This window comes from Podospora pseudopauciseta, chromosome 1 (genome assembly GCF_035222475.1).
Source record: "Podospora pseudopauciseta strain CBS 411.78 chromosome 1, whole genome shotgun sequence".
NCBI lineage: Eukaryota > Fungi > Ascomycota > Sordariomycetes > Sordariales > Podosporaceae > Podospora > Podospora pseudopauciseta.
Window position 1 is genome coordinate 2419344 of NC_085892.1, and position 13618 is coordinate 2432961.

The 13618-nt window shown below is 51.2% G+C and overlaps 5 protein-coding genes across 5 annotated transcripts; 3 read left to right on the forward strand and 2 right to left on the reverse strand.

Moving 5' to 3' along the window:
- Nucleotides 1–424: 424 nt before the first annotated feature.
- QC763_106595 (uncharacterized protein) lies at nucleotides 425–999 on the forward strand (the record flags this gene model as incomplete). The annotated part of the gene is made up of 2 exons (XM_062907235.1): nucleotides 425–759; nucleotides 822–999. 2 exons carry the CDS (start codon nucleotides 425–427, stop codon nucleotides 997–999), a joined length of 513 nt encoding a protein of 170 aa, XP_062770164.1.
- A 637-nt stretch (nucleotides 1000–1636) lies between these two features.
- On the forward strand, nucleotides 1637–4832 carry RLM1 (resistance to lethality of mkk1p386 overexpression). The gene is made up of 3 exons (XM_062907236.1): nucleotides 1637–2645; nucleotides 2670–2871; nucleotides 2929–4832. The coding sequence occupies exons 1-3, from the start codon at nucleotides 2590–2592 to the stop codon at nucleotides 4606–4608; spliced, it is 1938 nt and encodes a 645-aa protein (XP_062770165.1). The 5' UTR covers nucleotides 1637–2589; the 3' UTR covers nucleotides 4609–4832.
- Nucleotides 4833–9352: 4520 nt separating this feature from the next.
- QC763_106630 (uncharacterized protein) lies at nucleotides 9353–13501 on the forward strand. Its single transcript, XM_062907239.1, has 2 exons — nucleotides 9353–12804; nucleotides 12857–13501. Exons 1-2 carry the CDS (start codon nucleotides 12413–12415, stop codon nucleotides 13293–13295), a joined length of 831 nt encoding a protein of 276 aa, XP_062770166.1. The 5' UTR covers nucleotides 9353–12412; the 3' UTR covers nucleotides 13296–13501.
- On the reverse strand, nucleotides 9426–10340 carry QC763_106610 (uncharacterized protein; the record flags this gene model as incomplete). Its single annotated transcript, XM_062907237.1, has 1 exon — nucleotides 9426–10340. One exon carries the CDS (start codon nucleotides 10338–10340, stop codon nucleotides 9426–9428), a length of 915 nt encoding a protein of 304 aa, XP_062770167.1.
- On the reverse strand, nucleotides 10358–12247 carry QC763_106620 (uncharacterized protein). The gene is made up of 3 exons (XM_062907238.1): nucleotides 12052–12247; nucleotides 11825–11977; nucleotides 10358–11768 (listed from the first exon to the last, which is right to left on the reverse strand). The coding sequence occupies exons 1-3, from the start codon at nucleotides 12101–12103 to the stop codon at nucleotides 10828–10830; spliced, it is 1146 nt and encodes a 381-aa protein (XP_062770168.1). The 5' UTR covers nucleotides 12104–12247; the 3' UTR covers nucleotides 10358–10827.
- Nucleotides 13502–13618: the final 117 nt, after the last annotated feature.

The window sequence follows — 13618 nt, forward strand, 5'->3', positions numbered from 1 at the left end:
GACAATCTCTTGTACACAGATCTCTTTATTTGGGATATTGGGGGAGATCTAAGTTTGGGGGCAGAGAGGGAGGGGAGACAATATCACGTACATCATGTGTGGGTTGCAGTTGGGGAGGGTTTTTGGAGATGGGTGACAGTGAGAAAGGGGAATGGGTTCATCAGAAGTGGGTACACACAACGGTGATATATTGAATAGATGGAATGATGGTTGGCTGAGGACTGGTGAGACTCAAGATGTATGCATGTGGTAGAGTTGGTGATGATGTCCCTGGTTTGGATGACAGGAAAATAGATTATAGCAACAATGTGATAAACGAGGCTAGCTGATGAAGTGATCTGGTAGGTGGTGATGACAATGGGGACGGTGTGCAGAGTGCATACCCGGGGATCAACAGAAAAGTATCGAAAAGCTTATTTTTGCTATGTTTATCATTGTGTTAACCGCCGAACGTTGCGAACCGGAGCTCTGGGTCGATATTGGAGAGGTTCAACCGTCTGGGCTCGGATGGAATGGGACGGGAGTGCTGGTGATGGCGGGGAAGCCTCCCATTTGCGGGAGAAAGATGCGAAGACGCACCGCTTACGGATATTCTCGAAGCAGCAGAGCAACGCGTGTGACGAACTGCCGTCAAGGTGATGATGGCTACAAAGATGTTGATATGCCAAGCTGCAACTGCTATGAGCAAGTCGGTGTCAAGTCGGTGACAACAGAAAGGCGGACAGATTTGAAGATTGAGCAGCGAATCAGATGTCTTGTCTAAGAATAGAAACGTAACTAATTAGCCCACATCAAGACTCAACACCTCTTGCGGCGCTTACGAGCAAAGTGGGCAAAATTGACGCTCACCAATCACGGACGGCAGAGCACCAGGTTGCATTGCTGGGCGGACAGGGTTCAGGAACCACGACCCTCAGTGCCGTTGGCGTTGCTTTCTGCCCCTCACTTTTGCGGTCGAGTGCCTGTGTTCCTGGGTCGCTGGGGATGCCCAGACGTTGAATTCAACGTCGACTACGAGATCGAGGTTAGATCCGGAGCTACATGGCTTCGGTACTGGTCTGAATGGTCCCGATCCCACCCCGATAACGAAGTCTTGGCCTGGAGGGGGTTGAGCTGCAGGTTGGTTGAAGCAATCAATTTGTTGATGATGGTACGGTGGCTTCTTTCCCGAAGCTGGAACGGACCTCTTGTTCCAGAGCAGGACCCCTCATCAACCGGTTCCGTGGGTTCGTTCGAAAGAGACTGTCACAAGAGCCCGAGGCGGAAGACATTCCTCCTCTTTCCAGGTTCTCTGCTTGAATGTTTGAAGTTGATGATGACAGCCGAACCGGGAAGGAGGGGTTCGGCCAGCCTGGGAGCTCCAAAACGAACCTGTGCACCAACCTGGAACTCGTGCACGGTGCAACTCCACCGTTTGAGGAATGGTGGTTTGGGGCTGATGGTGTCGCATCGCTTTGCTGTGAATCATCACAACCTGGGGAAAATGATGGAAGAGGAGGAGCGATACAAAACCCTGTAAACGAATATTTTCACCAACCGGAGCGATGGGACCATTTCAATATGTGCTGCACTACTCATTTGAGCCGAAGTGGTTGATATGGCATTGGAGTTCCATTCGGGTATATTGGTTGATTGGCAGCAACCAGCAAAAGCCTACAGAAAAGTACGTATCCCCGGTGCCCAGCACTCGACCCCCGTCGAGCCCTCCAGGGCTCGTCCCCGTCTTTGTTCACTGTCAATGTGAATGAAAGCTCGAGTCTACACCACGTCTCAGATCTGACATCTCTGGGAACAACGGAGCACTGGCTAGAGGCATCTTTTGTCGTCAAAGCCGTTCCCCATTGCCGTTCCTTCATTGTGGTTCCTGGATATTGAATCATCTGCTGGATAGATGGACTACAGCAGACTACAGCAGACTACTGCACAGTGCGGCCGCATGGCATCCAAGTCCGAATTGGCCGACCCTGTTTCCTGTACGGGCATCCGGCCAATACGGTGCGTCTCCGAGAGGGCTGCCAAGCCATGTAGAGCTTCTCTGCCCTTTTCTCCTCCCCATCCCCCAAGTTCTATTTTTGGATCTCTCTCTCGAACTGACATCGAACGCCGCAAGTTGCGTCGAGTACGTATCTTTTGCGACCCTGGCCCAGAACAAAGGAATTGACGTCGGCCCATCGACATCTACCACGGCTGCCACTTCCGAAGGCACAAAAAGACGTTGGACCGCCCTTCATCGCCATTGTCGCGGCCCGTTGTGTTCACGCTTCACGGCTTCACGGAGCACCAGAGACCAGCCCCAGGTCGACATACCCCAGACCCCATCTCCACCATCCGCCCACTTCGAAGCTATCCACAGATAGGATAGCCATTCGACCCTGCATACCGGTGGACTCGTCGCCAAACCGATCGTCGACGACGACGTCGCCCAGTGCGCCCTGTCCGAACTACCATCATCTTTCTTTGTCGCCGACGAAGAGAGGCTGTTCGTTGTCCTTTGCCACGAGCACCGTTGCGATCGTGTCGCATCGCGACGCCTTTCGCTCCCTCTAGCAGCTCTCACTCCCACACACTTGCCGATACTCAGTCGACAAGATGGGACGCAGAAAGATTGAAATCAAGGCTATCAAGGATGACAGAAATCGCTCTGTGTAAGCTATTCCCGAAAATCCCAGCGCTGCCGAGATCCCGTCGCTGACCATGCAATTCTGGCGCAACAGCACCTTTTTGAAGCGCAAGGGTGGTCTCTTCAAGAAAGCGCACGAGTTATCCGTGCTTTGCTCTGTAGATGTGGCCGTGTTCATTTTCGGCAGTAATAAGAAGCTCTACGAGTATTCATCCTGCGACATGCGCGACCTGATCACGCGGTACACCTATGTATGTTTCAAATTCCGATCCCCTGTCTTGGAGAGTTTGGCTGACATGTCGCAACAGCACGGCGGTCCAAATGAGCACAAGGGCCCATCCGACTTCAATGGCGGTGCCGATGACGAGGAGGAGGATGACGAAAACGGCACTCCACCGCAAGGAGACGGGATGGACGCTCCAATGCTCCATCCTCACTTCCAGGCGCAACCTCAGTTCCCCCCACACATCAGACACCACACTCCATCAGCGTCACCCCCTATTCCAAATGGCATGTTTGGCCCAGGGCCTCGAGGCCATACTCCTCAGCCTCCTCAGATGGGATCGCGGCCATCATCACGCAATGACATCCGAAGAATGGGACCAATGGGTGGTCCTCAAGTTGGTCCGCAAGGCCCTCCCCCTCAGGCAGTGAACGGATATGCTTTCATGCCCCAGCCAGCTATCTACAACCCTCATAATGCACCCAATATGCCTCCTAATGCTTCTCATGGCCTGCCACCGCAATATCCTTACCCTGGCCCTCCACCGCACGCGCAACAAATGCAACAATTTGCCGAAGAGCGAAGAAGATCGTCTGTTCCGCCCAACTACCCACCGCAGGCACAAGGGCCACCAGCACCGCGTCACTCAGTGTCTCCCCCTCGACCTCAGGCACCACAGCTGCCTCACCAATTGCCAGCTCAGCTTCCTCCTCGCACTATGCCATCACACATGGTCCCTAGTCCGCCGCAACCACAGATGCATCCCATGCAAAGCCCACCTCAACCTCAGCAACACCTGGCCCCTCCACCATCGCACGAACTGCCACAGATCCGGCCACCTCCCCAGGAGCCCCAACCGCCAGCCCCTGTAGAGACCATGGCAAAGCCTGAACTTGTCGACAGACCCCGACAGCCGCCTCTTTTGGACACCGCCATCAAAAAGGCACCACCGCGCAAGGGTGGCAGCATCTTTACGCCTATTGATGAAAACCGATCTATTCTCTCGCAACACTTGGCAGCATTTCACCCAGAAGTAAAGTCGGAGCCGCAGGGCAACCGATCGCTTTCATTGGACATGGGAAAGAATGGGACCACAAACTCGCCGCCACATCTCCAACGTTCCAACACCCAAGCCCAGCCACAAATAAAGCGAAATGGCTCGCTATCGTCCATCCCCGAGACTGTGTTTACGCCACCGTCCCGGTCCAATAGTCTGCGCATCGGAAGCATATCTCGGCCACGACTAAAGGTGCAAATCCCCGACGAGTCTGATGGCGGGAGTGCTACGGCCGAATCGGCTTCTCCCCGCAACACAACAACCACGACGGATGCCACCTCACAACCCTCGAGGCGACCCGAGTCGGTTGTTCTCCCGCCCCCTTCCCCATCCGCCTCCTCGCTCCTCTCAGCAGGCGCAACCGGCCCACCGAACCCGTTTGCCCGACCTCCTCCCGCTTCTCACCCAAACAACTCGATGAACATTGATACCCCTGTTTCCGCGCTCCCATCTCGATTTATGACGAATGAGTTTCTCCCAAGTCCCAGCAGCTTTTACCCCGAGTGGAACTTTCGTGGAAGTGACAGCAACACGCTGCCCAGTCCACTAAATTTTGCTACGCCCGTGGTGAGCACCGGGCCGTCCTTTCTGAGGGACGACCCGGTCCCGCAGAAGCGGAAAAGCCCCGAGATTAGCGGCAACGGGCACGGGCCTGAGCAACATGTTGATATTGGCGGAGATGCGAAGCGTGTAAAGGTTGATTCTTGAGCGGCAAGGCATGTTTGAACATCCTTTCATGTACCATACTTTGTGTTTTTCATTCTTCTTGTTGTTGGATACCGTGTAACCCGGTTTTTTTCTTTTCTTTTTATCTTCTTCTATCAGACTTATTCTATTATAGGGTTCTACTCTGTATTTGGCGGGCATTTTCAAGGCGTTTATTTGTATTGTTAAAACTGGACGCGACAGGACAGGCTATGATGAGATTTGGGGGGGGGATATGGATGAATCGCAATGAACGATTATCTAGCGTTTTTTGTACTTGGGGAAAATTAAGTTTCTAGCGGTGATTTAGGAGTGTGGTATAAAGAAGATATTTTGCAACTTGGAGCTTTACATGCAAGGCCTTTCCCCTTTTGACAGTGAGGATGAAGTGTCGGGGAGCTCGGCCGAGGGATGATGTCAGTCCGGTCAAAGCAGCAGTGAGGCAGAAGTTGAGGCAGAAGTTGAGGCTCTGTGGGGAGCTCTGACCACCGAGCAGGGGAAGCATGGCCTAGACAACTGACCCGACTGTACCCTGAAGCATATCGGAGATGGAGGCGGAGCAGAAGTTGCGAGCCGTAGGGCTGACGGGGGCGCCAGGGACGGGGAGCTGCGGATGATATGTCTACCGCTTAGCTACACCTTACTTAGCTAAGCTGTTGTTCAACTCATCGCATGGCCTATTCCTCCACCTGAGTCTACCGGGTGGGGTGGTTGTTACCTACCTACCTATCTACCTTGGAGGGTAAATGGGATGGGTAGTATGTACGTACAATCGTATATGCCGTCGGATTGATAGTCCAATATGCAAGTAGAGAGTGTGGAAGGGTGGGGGACACATACTACAACGATCCCAGGGAGGTCGGCGGCTCTGCGGGCGATGGGGTGGGTGGTGGTGGTGGAGTGGGGATGGGTGTTGCTAAAAATAAATCTATTTTTGGTGATGGGTGTGGTTGGGTGGAATGATTTACCTGCAGGTGTGAGGTTGCGGCGCACAGCAGCAGCATGTATGCGAGCGAGTGCACATACACATGCCGGTTGGGAGGGAAGGCGGCGGCGGCGGCGGTGGCGGTGGGAAGACCACGTGGAATTTTGGCTGGGATTGGGATGGATACCTAGGGAAAGGTAAGCAAGTGGAAGAAGGGTTGGGGATTGTTCGGTGTGCTGATCACAGACAGACATAAAGAGTTGTGACAAGAGTAGTGTGAGGGGAGCACCGCATTTTTTGGGAGGGGAAGGGGATAAAAGTTATGAACTGTTAACAATGCTGCTGTCTAAACCTCACAGTATCTTCACTGCGGGGAGTATATATGACGGTTTTTGGTCGATATTCCCAACCTTCCTTTTTCTCATCATCATCATCAACCACAATTTACTTATACTCATAACCACAGCCCGATTTGCCCAAGCTAACCGTACTAATTAAGTAGGTGAGAAGGTAAGTGCAGAGTCTCCGTGGAGGAGACGTCTATGTTAATGTACTTAATATATTCTATCTTTTTTTCACTAGAAAATATGGTCCTGATTAATTGCTTGTTAAGATGTAAAAGTAACTACTGATAGACGTTCAATCAATGTGCTTGTGTGCGCACATGCTGGTCTTCCATTGGGATAGTTTTTCGGCCCACCGCTAGGTTGAGGTTGATGATGTAATTTCGAGGTTTTGCTCTTGCTGCGACGAAACTTACCTCAAATGAATTAACAGATACACATGAGAGTGTGATCAATCACGGACTCGAACTGGGAGCAAGACGGTGCGTATGGTTGGGATTGAGGACAAAGGATGCTGTTTGTTCCACGCGCAAGGGCACAAAGGACGGAAGAACATGGACAATGCTATTGAGGCGGACTGGACAACACATTTATGCAATGGAAGTAGCGTGAGCAATACATTGTTCACAAGTCAGTAGAATTACCCGCTTGAAACAGACTAAACAACCTAATTATCCCCAACTTCCCAAGACAGTATAAAAGCCCCCTTCATCCCTCCCTCCTCTCGTTCCATTTTCCTCATCATCAGCATCAAAAACTTACTTAAACAGCCCTCCTCACTCTCACTTTGCAGACATTACCCAACAAAACCCCCCAACATCATCACCCAAGATGTGCCTCTGGGAGAAACTTTACTGCCACTGCGGCATCCCTTCTGATAAGCCTCAGAAGCTTATCATGAACTGCCACTCCTATTCCACTACTGGCCGCTGCAGCGGCGATACGGTCAGACCCAAGAATAGGGGCTGGCTCTGCTCGAGGTGCCAGGAGATTGAGGATTTGGCTAGGCAGATGGGAAGTTGGAGGGTGTAAGGAGCCTGCAAAAGTGAGAGTGCTGGGGAGATAAGTCCGGAACGGAATCTGGGTAGGTAAGTGGAAACTTCCCTGGTGGAGGTTGTTGCTGATTATACATACATCAATAAAATAATTTTTTCCTGTGAAAACTTCAAGTTATCGTTGGTTTCAAATTCGGAAAGTGAGTGATTGAGTTTCATTTGACATACAAACTACCTACCATCAACCTGACTGGCATATTTTGGACGGAAGGAAGTATGAAATTGCTACAGAAAGATAGGCTTTCAGAGATAAATAAGCAGCCAGCCAAGACACATTGAAGGGTTTTATCCTATCCATCGATCAACTGTGTCTCTCGAAGCAGGCTAAAGAGAGAGATCTGCCTGCTGGTTGGTTATCCGTCTTTTACATGACTGACTTATTTGTGTGTGTGGATGAAGCACAACGAATGCCCTATCTTCCTTCTTTCTATCCATGATTTATTTGACAGACAGGAGTGAGTGCCCAAAGTGAAAACGAAGAAGACCTTAACGATGGTCGTCTCTCAGCATTGATCGTGTGACCAGCCAGCTTCGAGATATTCATTCTTAGCAAACATGTGTACATACATACATACATACATACATACATACATACATACATACATACATACATACATACATACATATACATATATATACATACTTTTACCATTTCAGCATGAGAGTAGTCTGTCTATCTTATTTCCCAATTTTCTCTTTGTTACAGGAACAAGAAATTGTCATCAAATGGCCTATTCCAGTGGCTTTGTTCTTGTAGTAGGACTCCGAGGGATGAATTGTTTCAGCGCTCCCGAGTCCAAGGGAAATACCATTCATATACAATTTCACACCGTTAATCCACGTAATCAAGATTAGAAAGCAAAATAAATGGGGCTTATAAAAGAGTGTGTATTATTCTCACCAACAAAATCTCCACCAGGGAGATTTGAATCTCACTTACCTCCTTTCCACATACCTATACTCATGTCTATGAGCTCGGCAAGGACAATCAAACGTCCTCTGTTCGATTCTAAGGATTTCACAGCTTATACCAATGTGATAAAGGCGGCAGCGATTAACCAAAACGGGCGCAGGATGAATGGGGCACCCGCAAAGCCAGAGACCCTGTCGGAAGAGACACATCTTGGGTGATGTGAGGTTAGTAATAGCTTTGAAGGTAAGGCTGTGAGTTGTGAAGGTTTGTGTAAGTAGTTAGTTGTGTGGGTTTGTTGCGTTGATGATGAGAAAAGAATGACGAGCTCATGGGAGGGCGCCTGGCTTTTTATATAGTGATAAGAAGGGTAGACAGAATGGAAACAATCCCATTGTCTTCTTTCACTGGCTTCGTTCCACCTCGATACTCCTCTATTTATAACAATTTTTCGTCTCAGCACAGCACCAGTCTAGTACTCAGCCAAACCCATAGTTCAGAAACCACTTCACACATCAACTTCGATCAATCCCATCATAATCAAAACAATGCCCCCCTTCCATCTTCAACACCATTGCTCTTCGAATAATCACATTATACAGACTCCAATGCCACACAATTTCTCCTGTATTTAAACCCTTCCCTCCCTTTCTCCTCAGCAACTTTCCTCATCATCATCATCATCATCAGATCAAACCGCCGAACCAAACACGCACACATACCACCACTTCAAACTACCAACCCAAAACAACAAACAAGATGTGCCAATACGAGCAATTCTACCTACCACCTCTGCGGCTGCAAGGACGCGGCTGAGGTCCGCATCGAGACCTGTCAGTTAGTCCAAGATGGCGGTGCATGCTCTGGTCTGAAGCCGCTGGTGATCTCCTTTGTTCCTCCTCCGGCAACCTGTGATTACCACGAGGTCTCCTCTGATGATGGGTACTAGTGGATCCCTCGTTGAGCGCAGCCTCTTGCTCATTGCTTGGTGGGTAAATGGCTCTCCTGGAAGGTAAGTAAGGCGAGTGAGTGTTTGATAAAAGGTAAGGGGTGGTGAGGTTGTTGAGGCCTGGAGCATCAATAAACCAAGACATATAATTTCAATGCATTTTTTTTAACAAAACCCTAGACTGCTATATCGCTTTTCGTGCTTGTATTGTGATCCTGTGGTTTAACTGTTACTTCAACAGGCAGATGTGTAGCTTTGTGCACTTTCACCTCTTTCGATACACCTGCTCCACCTAGGTACATGTGTACAATTCATTCAGTGTTATTTTCTCTCATTATACATGTAAAACTCAACCACCATATCTAGTTCTTAGGTTGCCTTTGTACAATAAAGACACCAACCCCTGACGCCATTCCATATGCGTTTATGACAAGTCCTATCCCAAACTTATATACAACGTATATGACTCTAAAAAGCCGCGCCACATCTTCCAAACTATCATCCAATTATGACTCAAATCCAAGATCCGAGAGCCGCCCGGCCTGCCCCTTTTGAGGTCCGGCAGTCCAACCTTCTCCAGCCAAGACGTTCGTTCCATAATCCGGTCTACCCTTCAAAGATCTGTCTCGGGAACCCCTTAATCAACCTTCCTAACCCCCAATCCACTCCCCTCTCCAACCCCCCTCCCAAGCTCCATATCCCTCCCATCAACCCTAGAATACTGCCCCCTATCCCTCCTATTCCTCCCCACCGTCCCCCTCTCACTCCTCCTGTTCCTCCCCATCACATTCCCCAAATCAATCCTCCTCACCCCCCTATTACAGCACAACGTGCTCATCACAATCGCCATCAGGAAAAACGCCACCGTGGGCAGCGCCACATACAACACCTGATCGTCCGCCGGGTGCCTCCTCCCATCACTCTTGTTCGGCCCCTTCTTTGGCTTGACAATCTGCACCGTCGGTCCCTGATGCCATTCCGCGGGCGAGCCATCCTCCGGCAGCGCCGCCATCCTCAGGGTTATCGTCGTTGGTGTGTTCTGCTTGAAGTGCTTCGCCTTGTTTCCCGGTTTTTCATTCCACAATGGGTTGGCGTTGATGAGGTCTTGGGTAACGGACCACTGGTAAAAACCCCACGCGCACGAGATTTCGCCAGAGTCAAAGGCTTGGTGGGTGTCGCTTTCGGGGGTGAGGTAAAACCCGATGATTTTGACCGTGTGGTTTGCTTTCTCGTGGGTGTGGCCTTTGGAGAAGAAGGCCGGGTCCCAGGTGATGTACTTGAGGACGCCGGGGTTGAAGGTTTCGTTGTGTTTGGGGAGGCAGAAGGGTTTGTAGTCGCCGTCGAGGTTGTGGCAGACGGCAAATTCGTGACCGGCGAGCTTGGTGGTGTCGGTGGCGGGAGGGGCGTCGTTGTCGGTGGGAGGGGGGACGAGGTCGGCGTCGATGGGTTGACGGGGCGCAAGAGCGTTCGGGTTTTCTGGGCCGGGAAGAGCTGATCCTGTGCCTAGCACGGCCAGCCAGAGGGCTGACCGGATGAGGTTAGGCGAAACCATCTGTATCCTTTGCGTGTGTGATGTTGCTCGGATGCCTCGGAGCTTTCTTCGTTCAAGCTCTCAGAGAGAAGAGGCCAGACAGTTGAGTTGAAGGGGTAAGTAGGAAGCCGAGTAAGACACCTGCTGGTCGTCTTTCCAGTCAACTGAGCGGACAGAGAAGGCCGTTGAAGAAGCAGAGGTTCAAGAAGGAAAAAGGAGTGGATAACCGACGAGATATCGGCCCGGCGCAACCTTCAGCCCTCGACCTGGAAGCGGCAATTTTGGAAGTCCCGGAGCTTCCCGCCGTCTGTTGATGGTGAACTTGAGACAGGGAGCTCCCGGCGGACAAAAGCTGCATGAAATCGCGCTAGAAGGCCTGCCAAGCCGGCATGCCAAGGTCGACAAAGCAGGGGTTCCGGCATCTTAACGCCTCGGCATCTCAGCCTCCACAGACAACACCATGTCGATATTGATGGTTCACTGTACAGAACGTCTCATTTGCTACCATCTAAGAAACAGTGTTCTTGGCCACGATTCCCCTCGCAAACTCTCCAAAGGTAATATGCTGCTCCATGTCAACCTCCTCACCCAGGTTCGGCTGGGTAAAAACGGCAAGCGTGTTGCGCGCAATCCGGCCATCGCTCATGGAAGCACGAGCTCCCCGTACAAAATGCGGCACAGCCTTGAACTTGCCCTCAGTAATCCTCTCCAATGCCTCGCCCGTCTGGAAAGCAATACAGTCGCGGGGAATCTTGACCTGGACCGTTTGCCCAGTACGAGACTTGATGTACAAACCAGATGCCGGGTCAGGGGACGCATCAAGTTCGGGAAGAGGTGCCAACTTCAGCGGCTTGCTGTCGGCCAAAGTTTGTTCAAAAGCCGGTGCGACCGCTGGCGTCTTGGCTTCGTCGACAAACATGGCCGAAGTCAAACCGGTCAAACAGCCGTGGTCCAGATGGATAGCACACCAGTCATCCTCGTCGCCGCCCTCGCCATTCGCGATTTCGCTCGCCTTTGTCGGCGCAGGAGGCGCGTTGGCGGGGTCCTCGGGGAAGTAGTGTAACAGGCGAGCCTTTGTCGTGGTCGAGGTGCTCACAACCTTTTCCAAGTAACCGTTGGGATAACCGGCAATCTCCTTCTCGGCGAATCTATCGCACGCTCTAGCCACCAAAACGGCAACGTCAATGATCAGACGGCAAAGATCCTCGACAGAGTTTTTGAAGCCGGGTAACGTCGCATCATCCGGCCAGATGTTGGGCGAGAGATACTCAGGGAAGTTGTCAGTGTTGAACTCCTCGGTGGGCGCTGCGCAAGACAGCTTTGGGTCAACATAGAAAGCACAGTTGGCATAGAAAGAGCCCTTTAATGTGTCGACCTGGCCGTTCTTGAGGGTTTCCTTTCCAAGGGACCATCCGGTAAGGTACTTGGCCTTTTCATTCTCGAGTTTATCTGTGGCCGGTCAACTTTTTGCTCATAGCCGCCATGACCCTTCACATGTAACCTACCCAGCTCAGACTTGGGGAGGTTTCCAAGGTAAGACGAATAGGAGAGGGCATGATGCCTCAAACTCGCAAACTCGGGTGGTACATCTTTGACAACCAAGATACCCAGAGAATCCGGGCCGAATGCTTGCTGGAGCTTCTCAAACGACACCGTTCCTAGAGATTTTTACACATCAGCGATTGCACTTACACAGATCACCCCGCAAAGTGATCCCTGGACCCTGACTTACCGTCCTTTAGCTCCTGTAGGGAGACAGTCACAGCCTGAGCAATAGGGGCCATTTTGATCCAAAGATGTTACAAGACAAATAATCCAACATCCAACAAAAAGAGGGGAAGCAAACTTTTATCTCACGAGATCTACTTACACATCTTCAAGCTCCCTGTACCAGGTCAGCGGGGCGGACCGCCAAGCATTCCCACTGCCGGCCGACTTGCTCAAGGCGGCAGGTCCCTGTTCACGCCAAGACATTTCCAACGCGCCTATCGATAACGATAAGATCATCGTCACCATCATCATCAACCACTTGTCCCAGACTCACTGACGTTGTTTGCGACTACAGCATCACAATTCATCCCCCCATTGCGACAATGGTCAAAGCACTCACCTTCAAAGGAGATAAAAAACCAAAAAAGAGGAAACGCACCGGCGGGGCTAGCGGGAAAGCAGATGACGATGACAACCGCCAGCTCAAAACCGCCAAACCCTCCACCGAAGCCGACGCCGACGCCGACGCCGACGACGACAGCTGGGTTTCCGCAGACGTAACAGCCGACATCTCCGGCCCGATCATGTTCGTCCTACCAACCGAACCACCAACCGCGCTGGCATGCGACGCCATAGGAAAGGTGTTCACCCTCCCAATCGAGAACATCATCGACAACAACCCCATCACCGCCGAGCCGCACGATGTGCGGCAGGTCTGGGTGGCCAATCGGATTGTAGGGACAGAACACTTCCGGTTCAAGGGGCATCATGGAAAGTCAGTAACCCCTTCCCCTGAGTGTTGGTGTACGATATTAACAGAAAAATAGATACCTCTCCTGTGACAAAATCGGTCTCTTCTCCGCCACCTCCGAAGCCATCACCCCCCTCGAGTCTTTTTCCGTCATCCCCACCGCCGACACCCCCGGCACTTTCCAGATCCAAACGCTAAGGGATACCTTCCTTTCTGTGAGAGCGTCGCGGTCCTCAAAAGCGAATGCTTCCCCTGAGGTCAGGGGGGATGAGACGGAGATTACGTTTGATACTACGTTGAGGATCAGGATGCAGGCGAGGTATAAACCCAAGTTAAAGGCTTCAAAAGAGGAGAAGGCAAGGGAGAAGATTAGCCGGGCTGAGTTGGAGGCTGCGGTGGGGAGGAGGTTGGATGAGGATGAGGTGAAACGACTGAAGAGGGCGAGGAGGGAGGGGGACTACCATGAGGCGGTGTTGGATTTGAAAGTTAAGGGGAAGCATGATAAGTATGGGTAGGGAGGCTGATGTCAGAGCTGTTGCGGCAGGAAAATGGCTTGGCTTAGTAGGGTTGGTGTTGTTCTATACTGTGTAATGAGTTTGGGAGTTTCGTTGATGAATCACGGTCTTGGAGAATGGGAAGATCAGGGTTTAATAAAAGACTAATTGTATTCATGGATGGCGAAGACAAAGCCTCAACTTGCTTGTAGGAAAACAATGCCTCCAATCGAGTTGAGGCGGGTTCAAATAGTGACTCGTATGAGTGAAGGCGATGTGAGACGAAAGGATACACACCTATGGACTTCCACACTATTCTGATACCAGTAATGTTATCGTGGAAA

What these genes read in the sequence shown, in the direction of transcription:
- RLM1 (XM_062907236.1), top strand. Translation starts at nt 2,590, where the DNA reads ATGGGACGCAGAAAGATTGAAATCAAGGCTATCAAGGATGACAGAAAT. An exon ending in GATGACAGAAATCGCTCTGT is followed by an intron (nt 2,646 to 2,669) that starts GTAAGCTATTCC and finishes CGAAAATCCCAG; the next exon opens with CGCTGCCGAGATCCCGTCGC. An exon ending in TGATCACGCGGTACACCTAT is followed by an intron (nt 2,872 to 2,928) that starts GTATGTTTCAAA and finishes ATGTCGCAACAG; the next exon opens with CACGGCGGTCCAAATGAGCA.
- QC763_106620 (XM_062907238.1), bottom strand. Translation starts at nt 12,103, where the DNA reads ATGGCCCCTATTGCTCAGGCTGTGACTGTCTCCCTACAGGAGCTAAAG. An exon ending in CCTACAGGAGCTAAAGGACG is followed by an intron (nt 11,978 to 12,051) that starts GTAAGTCAGGGT and finishes AAAAATCTCTAG; the next exon opens with GAACGGTGTCGTTTGAGAAG. An exon ending in CCTCCCCAAGTCTGAGCTGG is followed by an intron (nt 11,769 to 11,824) that starts GTAGGTTACATG and finishes GACCGGCCACAG; the next exon opens with ATAAACTCGAGAATGAAAAG.
- QC763_106630 (XM_062907239.1), top strand. Translation starts at nt 12,413, where the DNA reads ATGGTCAAAGCACTCACCTTCAAAGGAGATAAAAAACCAAAAAAGAGG. An exon ending in TTCAAGGGGCATCATGGAAA is followed by an intron (nt 12,805 to 12,856) that starts GTCAGTAACCCC and finishes ACAGAAAAATAG; the next exon opens with ATACCTCTCCTGTGACAAAA.